Genomic DNA, 13,878 nt, shown 5'->3' with positions numbered 1-13,878 from the left:
GGCTGAGATATTAAGAATTCTCTAACTTCATTATTGCCCACATTTTCTCTTCAATTTTCACTGTGAAGAATAACATTAAAAGATTGAGTTAATTACTCTGAAGGTTTATAATTTTACTCCATATTTCCCTTTTCATTCTTTTCCTTTTTTCTCCAGTGATTTTCTTTATTTGAAATTTTGCATTTTAAATGAAAGTATACAGTTTCTTTCTTCTGAGTTATTTATATAGAGTTGAAACAAGCACAAAAACCTAAAGTCAGACTGCCTAACCTTCAGTTTTCTCTGTAAAAAGGGGATAATGAGACTAATACTAGTACTCCTAATTTATAGGATTACTTATAGAGTCATTGTAAATAATACATTTGATAATTTACATAAAGGACTTAGGGTGGTAACTGGCATGTGTAAATTCTCAAAATATGTTAGCTTTTACAATTATATTATAGGCTCAGTTGCATGTTTAAATGTATCTTTTTGTACACCAACTGGTTTGTCTACCACCAATCATTTATAAAGCATTAAAAATATAATATTTTAATATTATATTGTTGGCTGGAAAAACAATAACAATATGGAGTGTCTATTCTTAGCAAGTTTAAAAACTAATTTGAGAAACAAAGCATGAATATTTAAATTTATAAACAAAATGTGCTATATACATAAATGGAATATTATTTACCCTTAAAATGAAAGGACATTCTGACATGCTGCCACATGGATAAACCTTGAAGACATTATACTAAGTGAAATAAGCCAGTTACAAAAGGACAAATATTGCATGGTTCCACTTATATGAGGAAACTATAGTAGTCAGATTCATACAAACAAATTCTATAGGATGGTTGCCGTCAGGGTTTGGGAAAAATGGGGATTAGGGGGCTATTGTTTAATAGGTAGAGAGTCTCAGTATGGGAAGATGAAACAGTTCTGGAGATAAATGGTTGTCTAAAAATGTGAAGGTACTGAATGCTACTTACTGAGCTGTATAGTTAAAAATGGTTAAAATGGTAAATTTTATGTTATGTACCTCTTAACATAATAAAAAGATTTGAAATTTAAATGTTCATAAGAAAAAAATACAGTGTAAACAGATAAACCAGTAAATAATAAATCATCAAATGTCATTTTAATTTTATTTATAAAATATATCCATTTACTTTTTGAATAAATAATACATCTGCATGGTCCAAAAATGAAAGGTTCAAAATGACATACAGGGAAAAGCAAATCTTCCTTTAGCCACTCAGTATCTTTTCCTAGAGACATGATTATATTACCAATTATTTATACATCCTACTAGAGATTTTATACATGTATAAAACTGTAGTTATAGCTATAGTCACACACTCTTTTTCCACTTAAGAATAGTGCATAAAGAAATTATCCTTCAATTAAAAATAAATTTAAAAAAGAATAGATAGTGCATTAAAAATAACCTTGTTCTTTTTCAAGAACTGTATAGATACCATAAAGATATTTAACCTATTCCCTACTGAGAAGCCAGAGAGTTTTCAGTCTTTTGCTTTTGAGAGCAATCTTTCAAAGACTAATTTGGCACATATGTCATTTTGTGTAACCGTGAGCATTTCCATAAGTGAAATTCCTAGAAGTAGTGTCACTGGCTTTTCAAATTATTCAGATTGAGTGCCTTAAAGAGACAGATTTCACCAAAGAAGTGCTAGTGTCAGCTGCTTTATTCCCAAACTTGGAAACATCCTTGTATCCTCTCTTTTACACCTATCAATCTCTAAGCCTTGCTCATTTTACCTTCTCAATATCTCTTCTGTCTTCTCATTTTATTTTCCCATTGCTCACAGCCAACAATTTCATTTAGGCTTTTTGCTGTTTGTTCATGTTTGAAATGTCTTCAAACCCAGCTTCCTGCTCAGGTACTTTCATGCTACCCAATACAACCAGGATTAAGTCTAATGTCTTAATTTTAGCAAACAAAGCTCACCTTAATCTGGTCCCTGCACCTTCCATCTCAGCCTTTTCTGCTCTCACCCAACTTTACTCTTTTTGCTTTTATAACAGTTTATAGTTTTAGGCCCCCATGTATTTGCCCTCACTGTCTTCTGAGTCTGGAATATCCTCACGGCACCCCAGGGGGAAGTACTGATTTCCTCATGCAAGAGAAGGAACCTCCCTGTTGCGCCCACAGGCCCCTTGCATCCATCTTCCATAGGGACTGCTCTTCTCTACTGAAGCTATATCCTTGAAGTAGCCTCAAAGAGTGGTAGGGAGTTGTCGTTTTTCCTTTCTAACCCTAGCATCCAGCATCATCTTGCTTGAGGTCACATGGCATGCACTCCATACACTTTCTTTGATTGAACTTAAATCAGATCTTGTAGAGAAGGGGTGCACTCATTTCTTCACCTCACATATGTTTATTGGGAGGTTATTAAGTGCAAGATTATGTATTAGGCAGTGGGATTACCACCAAGAAGAAGAAGAACCAGGGCCTACTTTTGGTCTACAGAAAGAGGTGGGGCAATGTAACACACAATTCTAATTCATTTGGGTAAAGACTGCCATGAATCTTACGTCACAATTTAGAATTTTTTTATAGATAAGGATGAACAAAGTATGGCATTTTAACTGGAGGGAGTTGCACTAGGAAATGTATCTACAAAACAAATATAACCCCAATAACCCCAATAACCCCAAATCAGTGTGAAACACAGAGTCAGGCATAAATCTGGATTCCTGTTTGTGGCCTACTGTCTTCTATAGTGGAGATGCTTTTCTGGTAAACAAGGTCAAATACGATCGATGTCTAGAGTAAAGAATAAGGTGAAATAACTCATGTAAAAGGTAACCAGGTCAGAATCTGTATATACCCCTTATTAAAATTCTCTTTCTACTCTAAACTTCTACTCCTAAACTATCTTCTGACCATTAAAAAACAAAAACAAAAACCAACAAAAACCCTTGCTTGGTGTTAAACGATCTATATTAAGTTTAATGCCGCTGTTCTTTCTTTACCCTTTTCCATGTTCGTTAACACAACCTCTTATCACAAAAGGCTGAGGAAGCTGGGAAAATGTAATGAAAAGAACAGGTTCTTTGGGTGTCCGGCAGAATTGGATTGGGTATGGAGGACAGTCACTACTAGCACAGTTATTTTTGGACAAGTAATTAAGCTCCTAGCTTCCTCTTCTGTAAAATAACAATGAATAAATGGGGAGATAATGTTTATATAAAGTGTTGAACACTGTCCCACAGCAGTAAGAGCTCAGGCCCGTTTGCATGCTCAGTGGCTCAGTCGTGTCCCCCTCTGCAACCTCATAGACTGTATGTAGCACGCCAGGCTTCTCTGTCCATGGAATTCCCCAGGCAAGAATGTTGGAGTGGGCTGCCGTTTCCTTCTGCAGGGAAGAGCTCGGGGAGGTTAGCTATCAAACGATTCTAAAGAACTCGATGTCTTGAAGATCGTCTTCTCCCTGTTGCCGTCAAAGGAACTGTTAAGTGTATTCGGTTAAACCTGAACGCGCACGTTCGGCGCCGATGTAGTTTGACCTCTCCGGGCCGCCGTCTGCGAGCATGCGTATATAAACGTGGCGGAACGTACGTGTCATGGCGAGCTCCAGCTAAAGTCTCTGCAGTTTCCGGAGAGTGGCGTGTAGGTTCTGTTACTTTTGGTTGGCTTGTTATTTCCCGACTGCTGGGTAAGGGTGGCGGGTGGCGGGTGGATCAGTGTGGGGCAGAGTTTGGCCAGAGCTCCTTTTACGGCAGAGCCGTGTTCCCCCAGTTTCAGTCCTTCTCGTGGCCGTTCTCTGGTTTGTTTCGAAATTGAAAGGAAACTTACCAGCTGGGTTGGGAGCATTGGGAAGCAGATAGCGTTGCCTGAAGTGAGGACTGCGACGTTGGCCGTAGGTGCTGCAGGACTGTTAGGAGTACTTAAGAGATCTCGTTGCTTACTGTCAAATTTAATTTCCTCCGTTCTCCCACTTTCTGCGTTAGTGAGTTCGTGGGACGGGATAAGGCTTTTTACAGTTACCATGCTTTCACAAGGCTGCATCTCAATAAAAATTTAAACTGAAGTTAGTTTGAAGAGTAGGTGTCTTGATTTTTCACTTTTCTTTCGTGTTTGCTGGTGAAACCTGTCTCTGAATCTCGGGACGACACGTGTCTTTCGGGTGTCGGGTGATACGAACACCCACTTCTTTGCTCTGTTTTACTGGATCATGCAGACGTAGTCTAGTGCCGGATAGTATTTATAACTAAGGCCATATGCTGTATCTCAGTCATAGCAAATGTGGCAAATGTCAACATACCTGTCCTAATCAGTAAGAAATTGGGAGTAGTACGGAACACCGTTAACCTTGCTGTATAAAACAGCCTTTTATAGAATTTAATTCCTTTAAGGTAGCTTTAGAGGCCTTACTGTGGTTTTGTAAACTTGTTGCGAACTTTTTTTTCTAAACAGTTTTTATTTTCCAGACTCATCTTTCAAGACGATTCGAGGCTAATTGCAAATAATCAAGGTACTCGTTTATTTTAAAACTTTTATGTTGGGAGTGGTATTTACCCAATGTAACATGCAAAGAGATAGCTTAATTTTAATTTCTTAGTGATTTTGTCGCCTTCATTATATGGAAACGCCAAGATCTCCATATCACTAAATCCAAGGAACGTTTTCACTCATTTTACTCAAGCTTTCATCACTTGCATTACAAGCAGCACTGATCATGTCCACCTGTTTGACATCCTGTCTTCATTTGCCTTCTGTGACCCACTGATTTTTGTCCTTTGGTGACTGCTTCTTGATCTCCATTATAGGAGGTTTCTCTTCTGTTTGGTAGGTAAATTTGGAGTTCCTTAAGGCTTGGTCCATCACCTTTTCCAATTAGAAGAAATTCTATTCTTTTTCCTCTCCGGTTGATCTAATCTACTTCTTCAGCAACACTATTCTTTTTTATTTTAGCCATCCTAGTGTGTGAGAAGTGTCTTGTGGTTTTGATTTGTATTTCCTTGATAGCTAATGATGTTGACATCTCTTGTTACTGGCCCTTTGTATATCTTCTTTGGAGAAGATACATATTTGCAAATATGTACCTTCTTGATGGTGTTCTTTGAAGCATGAAAGTTTTAAGTCCAGTCTTTTTTCCTTTGTTGCTTTTCTTTTGGTGTCATAAGAAAGATGTCATAAAAACGTATACCTATGATTCTTGTAAGGGTTTTATAGTATTTCTTAAATTTAGGTCTGTAATCAATTTAAATTTTGTTCATGATGTGAAGTTGGAATCCAGCTTTATTCTTTGCATGTAGCCATCAAGTTGTTCCAACACCATTTTTTGAAAGCATACTCTTCCTCACTGAATATTCTTGGTGCCCTTTTAGAAAATCAGTTGACTAGGTGATGTGTTTTTGACAGGCATTCTAGATGATTTTTTTGAAAAAACAAACAATAACTCCAGAACAATTATTTTCAAACTTTAAGTGCATGTCAAAATCACCTGGAGGGTTTGTTAAAGACTGCTGAGCTTTACTCCAGGTATCTGATTCACTTGGTTTGGAGGGGGACCAAGACTTCATTTCTAGGAAGTTCTCTAGTGACATTTAATTGTGCTGGTGTGGGAACCATACTATAAAAACTACCGGTGTAGAACTTTGCTTCCCAACTGTGGCAGCACATGAGACTTCCTGGAAAGTTTTAAAAAATATTGATGGCTAGGCTGAGTTCTAGAGATTGATACAACTAGAGCAAGGCCCTAGTTGATAATTTTGTTGTTGATAATTTTCTATAGCTCCTCAGGTGACTATAATGAACATCAGCTGAGAACCTTTGTAGAACAGTGGTTCTTAGTGGGATGTATAGTGGAATCACCTGGACAGGTTTTACATACCCACCCTTAAATTCTACTCTGGAGATTCTAATTCAAAATGGGGACTCGGTATTTGCTGTTATAATACCTCTCCTAATAAATCACCTCTGTGAATAGCCAGTATTCTGTACTCAATCTATTCTTCATCATTTTCCATGTCTCCTTTTTCACTTTCTGTTTTTATTTTCTTTATCAAGCTTGATTTTCTCTACCTTTAAGAGAGAACTTTATATGATTCATTCTGTAGCACTTAACTACTATCTTACTTTCCTTCTATTCTCACACTTTCATTATTATTCACTTATTTAATATTTTCTGAAGGCTAACAATTCGCTTTACCGGTTTGTTGGAAGTAAAAAGTTTGTTAATAGTGATAGGTGAGTTTATTCAGGTGTTTATGATATGCGGCCAGGTTTCAGAACCTCTGCGTTTTATATTTGTCTCTTTCGTCTCCCTAGAGTGAATTTCTAGAAATAGAATTGCTGGGCTAAAGGATATATATGTGTTAAAGTTTGATATGTATTGCTAGATTGCCCTTCAGAAAGGGTATGGCAGTCCAACCATGCTTTTAGCTAACAGTTGGGTTTTTGTCAGTCTTTGTCATCAGTGGGGTAGATGGAAAATAATTTCTTGTTTAAGCTCATGCCCTTAGTGTGTTTGAGCATTCTTTCCTATGCTTAATGGCTATTGACTTGCTGAAGTCTGTTGCCAGTTTTTCCTTTGCCCATTTTTTTCTGGAATGTTTTTCTTCCTTAGGGTCATCTCAGACTCTTGCATTGTTTGTGCTTTGCCAACGAAATGGAGTCATCTGGGGAGATCTTGGTGTTGAGAGAGGGTCCAATTCTAGCTCTGTCAGTGGACAAATCTTCTAACTCCTCTGGACTTTTCCCATCTAGTGTAAGAATTTCCTTCTGTGTTATAGAAAGACTAGCTAAATTCAGTTTAAACAAGGATTTCTTCATCCTTTCATTCAGCAAATATTCTGCACTTGCTGTGTGCTAGGTGTTGTTACAAGTGTTGTAGTTATAGTGGTGAAAAAGACAGGTCACCTCTGTTCTGAAGCTTACACTCTAGTGAAAAGACACAAGCAGTTATATACATGGAGTCAGGTAAGTGTGATGAAGGGAAATGAAGCATAAAGTGGAGTTAGAGGCTGGTGAGAGTGTGTGGGATGCCTGATCAGTGTGTGGTTATTTTAGATAAGGTCATTAGGAAAAGCCCTCTCCACGGAGGTGTTATTTGAGTAAAGGAGTAGGCAGCAAGCCATCCAAATATCTGGAGATGATATTCCATACAGAGGAAGAGCAAGTGTGAAGGCCCTGAGTCAGAAACTAGCTTGGTCTGCTTGGAGAATGTCAGAAAGGTTATTACAGTTGGGGCAGAGTGGGAGGTGGCAGAGGGACCATATTTTGTAGACTGGGTTGTGGACACTTAAAAAAATTTTTTTTTGAGAAGTTGCAGTACGCTAGGTAGTTGTAGGCACCACTTGGGATAAAGCAGTGAACAAAACACTCAAAAACCTCCCCACCCCCAGAGTATATATCCTAGTAGAAAGAGTAATAAGATGATGAAGATACTGTCATGGAGGAAGAAATTTTCCTCTACAGTTCTCAGTTCTTCTGGTTGGTCTAAGAATTAAATTGACAGATTAATAGGAGAAAATCAAACAAAAGTTTAGTAGCATGTGGCATGTATACATGAACTTCCCTAGTGCCTCAGGCGGGTAAAGGATCTGCCTGTAATGTGGGAGACCTGGGTTTGATCCCTGGTTGGGAAGATTCCCTAGAGAAGAGAATGGCTACTCATTCCAGTATTCTGGCTTGGAGAAGAATGAGTAGATACCTACTCCTCTCCTCCATGGACAGAGGAGCCTGGTAGGCTATAGTCCATGGGATTGCAAAGAATGGGACATGAGTGAGCAAATAACACTTTCACATACATGGGACAGACCCAGGGAAACTGAGTAACTTGCCAAAATGGCTGAAACTCTTACCTTAAATATTGTCTTCAGCTAAAGACAAAAGATCTTGGGGGTGGTGGTTTGGGACCTCAAAGGGGAGGAAGGCAGCTGCCGTGAGATGGAAAAGCAAATGTTTGGTAACAGTTTTAACAAACAGACTTTGCCTGGTTCCTCCCCACCTGTGCACATAGTTCATACTATAGTTATCTATGGGGATCGCATCCCTTCCTGAAACATGTCTTTCTTTACATTCTTTTAGCAATTAGAAGGAGGGTCAAAGTTTCTTCCTGGCCTTGATTTGTCTTCAGCTCAAAATAATCCACACGGCAAAGAGACATTTTCGGGTGGTAGGTTTGCTCCTTTTTAGTATCTAAGCATGTGGGGAAGTGCTATGGTACAAAAGCAAGGCTGGGGACAGGGGGACAGGAGGTGTGTGTACGTGGTGAGCTGGGGGTTGTTCAGAAAGACCTCGCTGGTGACATTTGGACAGAGTTCCAAAGGGCTTGAAGGCATTCCAGGCATGACCAAGACCTTGAGATTAGTGTGTGCCTGGTGGGTGTGAACTAGCCAGAAAGCCCATGTGTCTGAGTGGAGTTGAAACTGTGCATCTCAGATGGGACTTGAATCCACGGGCTGGGACCCAGACCCGGCCAGAACCCAGACTGGGACTTGAACCCAGTCTTAATTGAGATCATGCACCTGGTCTCAGGGCTTCCCCAATGGCTCAGATGGTAAAGAATCTGTCTGCAATGCAGGAGTCTAGGTTTGACCCCTGGGTTGGGAAGATCCCCTGGAGAAGGGAATTGCAACCAACTCCAGTACTGTGGCCTGAAGAGTTCCATGGACAGAGGAGCCTGGTGGGCTACAGTCCATGGAGTTGCAAAGAGTCGGACACGACCAAGCGACTAGCTCGTAACACATACCTGGTCTCAGGGCTCTTAAGAAGCTCACGTTCTTCTTATCAAAAGAATTCAGTGAGAGACATAGTAATAGGTAAGAAGTGGGTTTATTTAGAGAGAAACACACTCCACAGAATGTGGGCCTTATCAGAAGGTAAGAGGCCCCAAAATACGGTGTGGTTAGTGTTTATGTCTGGGTAATTTCATAGGCTAATTTCATGGGCTTCCCTTGCAGCTCAGTTGGTAAAGAATCTGCCTGTAATGCAGGAGATCTGTGTTTGATTCCTGAGTCGGGAAGATTCCCTGGAGAAGGAAATGGCAACCCACTCCAGTATTCTTGCCTGGGAAACCCCATGCACAGAGGGACCTGGCAGGCTACAGTCCATGGAGTCACAAGAGTTGGACAGGACGTAGTGACTCAACCACCAGCCTCTAATTTCATAGGCTAATGAGCAAGAGGATTATTCCACTTATTCTGGGGAAGGGGTGGGGATTTCCAGGAGCTGGGCTGCTGTTCAGCCTTTCAGCCTTTGTTAGCTCTGAGCTGCCGTGCCGGGAGTCCAGGGAGCCTGTGAGGCCCAGGGCCCACTGGGAGCTGAGTCTCCTGACACCTCGGACCTAGTTGGTTCTTAGCAGTGTGTCCTGTGGCTAATTCGTTCTTTCCACGGCTGTGCCCTGCCGCCTTCCCTCCTGTTTTAGAGTGAGGCAGGAGAGTGGGAGTGGTGTCTTGTCACTTCCACTTTTCTGAGGCAGGAAGCTGATTATGTCCTTGTAGAATTTTTTAAAAATATAATTTTATTTATTTTTGGCTGTGATGGGTCTTTGTTGCTCCATGGAATTTTCTCTAGTTGCAGAGAGTGGGGCTTACTCTTTGTTACAGTGCACGGGCTTCTCACTGCTGTGGCTTCTCTCGTTACAGAGAATGGGCTCTAGGGTGGACGGGCGTCAGTAGTTGCGGCTCCGCGGCTCTGGAGCACAGTATCAGTATTTGTGGCACATGGACTTGGTTGCTCCGTGGCAATCTTGTGGGATCTTTTTGGACAAGAAGGGATCGAACTCGTGTCTCCTGTGTTGGCAGGTGGATTCTGGATCTTTACCACTGGCCCACCAGGGAAGCCCCTTGTCCTTGTAGAACTTAGTAGCAGTTTTAACTCTGGGCTTTTTACTCTGAGATGGAATACCAGTGGAAGGTTTTGATCAGAAACCTGAGATGAACTTAGGTTTTAGAGGGATTCCCTGGCTTATGTGCAACAAGATTCCTTTGGGAATTGAGGGTAGAAGCAAGGTGGCTATGACAGTAATCCAGGCAAGAGTCAATGTTGGGACCAAGAATGTAACAGTGGGTATGGTCAGAAATGGTTAGATTCTGAGTATATTTGGAAGCTCAGGCCAATGGGATTTTGCTGATGTATTGGACTTTGGGTGGAGGAAAGAGGAGTCGGGGATGATGCCAGGATTTTGGGCCTGAGAGGTTAGAAGGTTGGTATTGCCTTTCAGTGAGATGGAGAAAGTCGTGGGAGGATCTGTGTGTTCCTCCTGGCTGCAGGTGGGGTGAGAATCAGGAGTTCTGTTCTTGATTTTAAGTTTGAAGTAACTCTTAGCCATTCAAGCAGGGTGTTGAGTAGGCAGTTGGATGGACATCTGAGTCTGAAGTTCAAGGGAGGCTTGGGACTGGTTATATAAGCATATAGTTCCTATTTCAAGGCCACAAGGCTGGATGAGATCACCTAGGGTGCGCCTGTAACGGAGCCCTGGGAGTGTTCTGACCTTGAGAAGTTGGAGAGATGAGGAACGGGCCATGGAGACTTGGGGAGGGGCTAATGCAGTAGGAGGAGAACTCAGCGTGCGGGACCCCAAAAGCCAGGGAAGGAGATACCTTGAGGGAATGAAGGGTCAGTAGTGTCACGTGCCGCCGGTAGGGTCACGTGAGATGGCTGAGAGCTGACTGTTCCATACTCCTTGTGAGTGCCTGAATCAGGTCGGCAATTTTGGGGTGGTGGGGGTGAAAGCCTGGCATATGAGAGATGGGAGGGGGAAACAAGACAGTTCTTGCAAGGAGTTTTAAAGGATAGAAATGTGGTGGAGACAGTAGGTAGAGGAAATGAGGCCACGATAAGGTTTTTGTTTTTTTTAAATGGGAGAAATAACACTACCCGTATACAGTTAGTGATTAGGTAGGGAGGAGCATGGCTAGAATTCTGTGCTCAAGCAGATTAGAGTAGAGGGGTGGTTCTTAGAGGGTGGGTAGTTCCTAGTAACAGGTTGGTATGTGGGCAAAGAACCATTTCCTGTTAGAGAATGCAGTCTTCTGTCTTCGGAATGTAGGAGGGGATCTAAGGGTGGTCTTCACTCAGGCCTCCTGTTTTCAGTACCATCTACAGCCTCATGAAGAGGCAATCCATGAGAAATTAATCTTCAGAAACTTTCTAAGATAAATGAGTTTGTTTCTTTACTGTAGTTCTTCCCAGTCTTGCTCTCATAGCATATACATACATGCATGCACACACATCCTGGGAGTCTGAGAGGCAGAATTTTCCCAATTTATTTGACCACAGAACTAGTTTTTCACTGCTGGCTCATAGAACCAGTTTGGAAGAAACTTAGTTCATCTCACCTTCCCTAGTGTGCTGAGTCAGCCAGGGCTCTTGTTGGCAAGAGCAGAAAGCCCACCTCAAGTGAATTTAAGCCTCGGGGGATTCCTGAGCTCACATGAATGGGCAGAGCAGGGCTATGTCTGGTTTCAGGCAATGGTTGGATCCAGCTGCTCAAGTGTCTTATCTCTCCAGCTCTTATGAGACTTCCTGCCTTGGCTATGCTTCTGCTTTGTGGCAGGCAGGATGGCCCCCCAGTAGCCTCAAGCTGACATCCTCCTAACTGAGCCTCTTCAGTGAAAGAGAAGTTAGCACTGGCATGGAAGTCCTCGTGATGATTGTGACTGACTGGGCGTGTTACGTCCAACCCTGAGCCGGTCTTTAAGGCTCAGGGTGAGTTACTCTGGCAGGTGTGGGTCACGTGCGCCGTTGCTGCGCCTGGGGAGGGAGGACGCCTGTAATTGACAGGTGGTATGCGTGCTGTGGTGTGTTACAGGTTTGTAGTGATATCTCATTGTGGTTTAGTTTGTATCTCTTTGATTGCTGATAACGTTAAATCTCTTTCCATGTGCTTTATGTCCCACTCAGTAAGATTTGTCTGATTTATCCGATGTTTCTTGTTTTTCAGTATCTCTTGTATTTTCTGTAAAGTTGAAGTAAAAATCTAAAGGCTTTATTAGATTCAAGTTTGGCAAGAATATTTCATAGGTGCTATGTTAAACAGATGTTCTGAGGACTCATGCCTGTATCATTTATAGCTTGTTTATACGATAGAGAAGATGCCTTCTGCATCCTGTGATACATTCCTGGATGACATAGAAGATATTGTGTCACAAGAAGATTCAAAGCCACAAGATAGGCATTTTTCGAGAAAGCACGTTGTTCCAAAGGTGCGAAGGCGAAATACCCAAAAATATTTGCAAGAGGAAAACAGTCCACCAAGTGATAGGTAAGCTTTTTTTGAAATTATATTCAGCATCATTCCATGGGAGAGGCTGTCACTACTGTATGTGAAATACATAATGTATCTTTTAAAAGAATCTTTGAAATTTTGAAAGGAAATATGTAGGGTTTTTAAAAATTTGAATGGTTATATTTAGCAAAGTCATTAATTAAAGGTGTGGAATTGCATAGTGGCCTAGGGCAGTATTTGGCCCAAAGATAGATCTCCCTGCTTCCCACCCTCCTCTGGCCAGATCTCTTTGATATCACTGTGGTTGGTATGTTCTTGTTACTTCCGCATTAATATTTTTATTGGAATTTGTGATTCTTACGAGATAGTGGTGGTTTGGGCATGTGGTTTTTCTTAGCACATTTAAAGTACTTATGAATTAACTAAAGGCTTTGGACACAAATTCTTGTGCTGTTTGGACTATTAGGTGTCTAGTGAAATTCTAATGCAACCTAGCCAGAAAGGATTAGGCAGTTATATAGTTTTAATATGCTTATATTTGTATATCTAGTAAACTTGAACATTTTAATAAATTTGGTTATTTGGAACAGAGTCATAAAGTCAATGAATTTAAATTTACTTATTTTAATACCTGAAATTTATTAAATTTGTCTTGAACATATCATTAAATGTGATGTCTACTTAGTTGTTAATTATTTAGGGCAATCCAAGTTGAAAGTCCTTTTATTCCCTTTCTAAAAATTACATTTTTTAGAACTCTATGTGTGGAATACTTTTATTATTAATAGTGCTATAGGGTGACAGATTTTCATTTTGATTCAATTATTTATATCTAAGTTATAAAGATTGTGTTTAGTATACAGTAGTCTTTAGATGTGTTTAGGTTTTCTTTATTTGCTGTTGCTGCTAGAACCATTTTCTGTGCTATTGTTGTTTGTACCTTTCCAGGAGTTGAACTTACTGGTAGTGTTTAGTAGTATTGAACTTAAAATACAACTTAGAGAAAAGATATTCTTCACATAGAAAGAGAGTCTTAGAATTTTATACTGTTATTTTATTTTGATTTTAGACTTTTGGTGTAACAGCAGATTATGTATTAAGTTGGTACTTTTAATGAATAACTTATGAATAGAATGCAGTGAGTGTTTTTGCATAATATGCCTATAAATTAACTAGTGCTTTTTATTTTAAAAAATCCCTTAATGAGTCTTATTTTTTAAAATTGATTAACAGCACTATTCCAGGCATACAGAAAATTTGGATACGAACTTGGGGTTGTTCTCATAATAATTCCGATGGAGAATACATGGCTGGACAACTGGCTGCTTATGGATATAAAATTACAGGTAATGAGATCTGTAAAGTGTTTTATTGATTACATTTTTTAAAGCCAAGGTTTTTAGAGATAGAAGTTCTAGCTTCAGCAACTAAAGAATATTTTAGCATGACTTAATGATTTTTTTTGGTATTTATTTATTTTTATTAGTTGGAGACCAATTACTTTACAGTATTGTGGTGGTTTTTGCCATACATTGACATGAATCAGCCATGGATTTACATGTGTTCCCCATCCCGATCCCCGCTCCCTCCTCCCTCCCCATCCAATCCCTTTGGGTCTTCGCAGTGCACCAGCCCTGAGCACTTGTCTCATGCATCCAACCTGGGCTGGTGATCTGTTTCACCCTTG

At 40.4% G+C, this 13,878-nt stretch overlaps 1 protein-coding gene across 4 annotated transcripts in view; it reads left to right on the top strand.

The window, feature by feature from the left end:
* The first annotated feature begins 3,552 nt into the window (after positions 1-3,552).
* The window catches only part of CDKAL1 (CDK5 regulatory subunit associated protein 1 like 1), a 576,202-nt gene continuing 565,876 nt past the window's right edge, over positions 3,553-13,878 (top strand). For 2 of the 4 annotated variants that reach the window (XM_065912374.1, XM_065912378.1), the window contains exons 1-4: positions 3,553-3,622; positions 4,444-4,487; positions 12,037-12,227; positions 13,425-13,537. In XM_065912374.1, coding sequence (XP_065768446.1) covers positions 12,058-12,227; positions 13,425-13,537 — 283 coding nt within the window. In that variant the 5' untranslated portion in view covers positions 3,553-3,622; positions 4,444-4,487; positions 12,037-12,057. Of the gene's footprint in view, positions 3,623-4,429; positions 4,488-12,036; positions 12,228-13,424; positions 13,538-13,878 lie in introns of all 4 variants that reach the window. The other 2 variants (XM_065912376.1, XM_065912377.1) reach the window with 2 other exon arrangements.

The sequence above is a fragment of the Muntiacus reevesi genome, chromosome 20 (assembly GCF_963930625.1).
Source record: "Muntiacus reevesi chromosome 20, mMunRee1.1, whole genome shotgun sequence".
NCBI lineage: Eukaryota > Metazoa > Chordata > Mammalia > Artiodactyla > Cervidae > Muntiacus > Muntiacus reevesi.
Note: the sequence above shows the minus strand (reverse complement) of the source record. Positions and strands in the feature narration are given on the sequence as shown.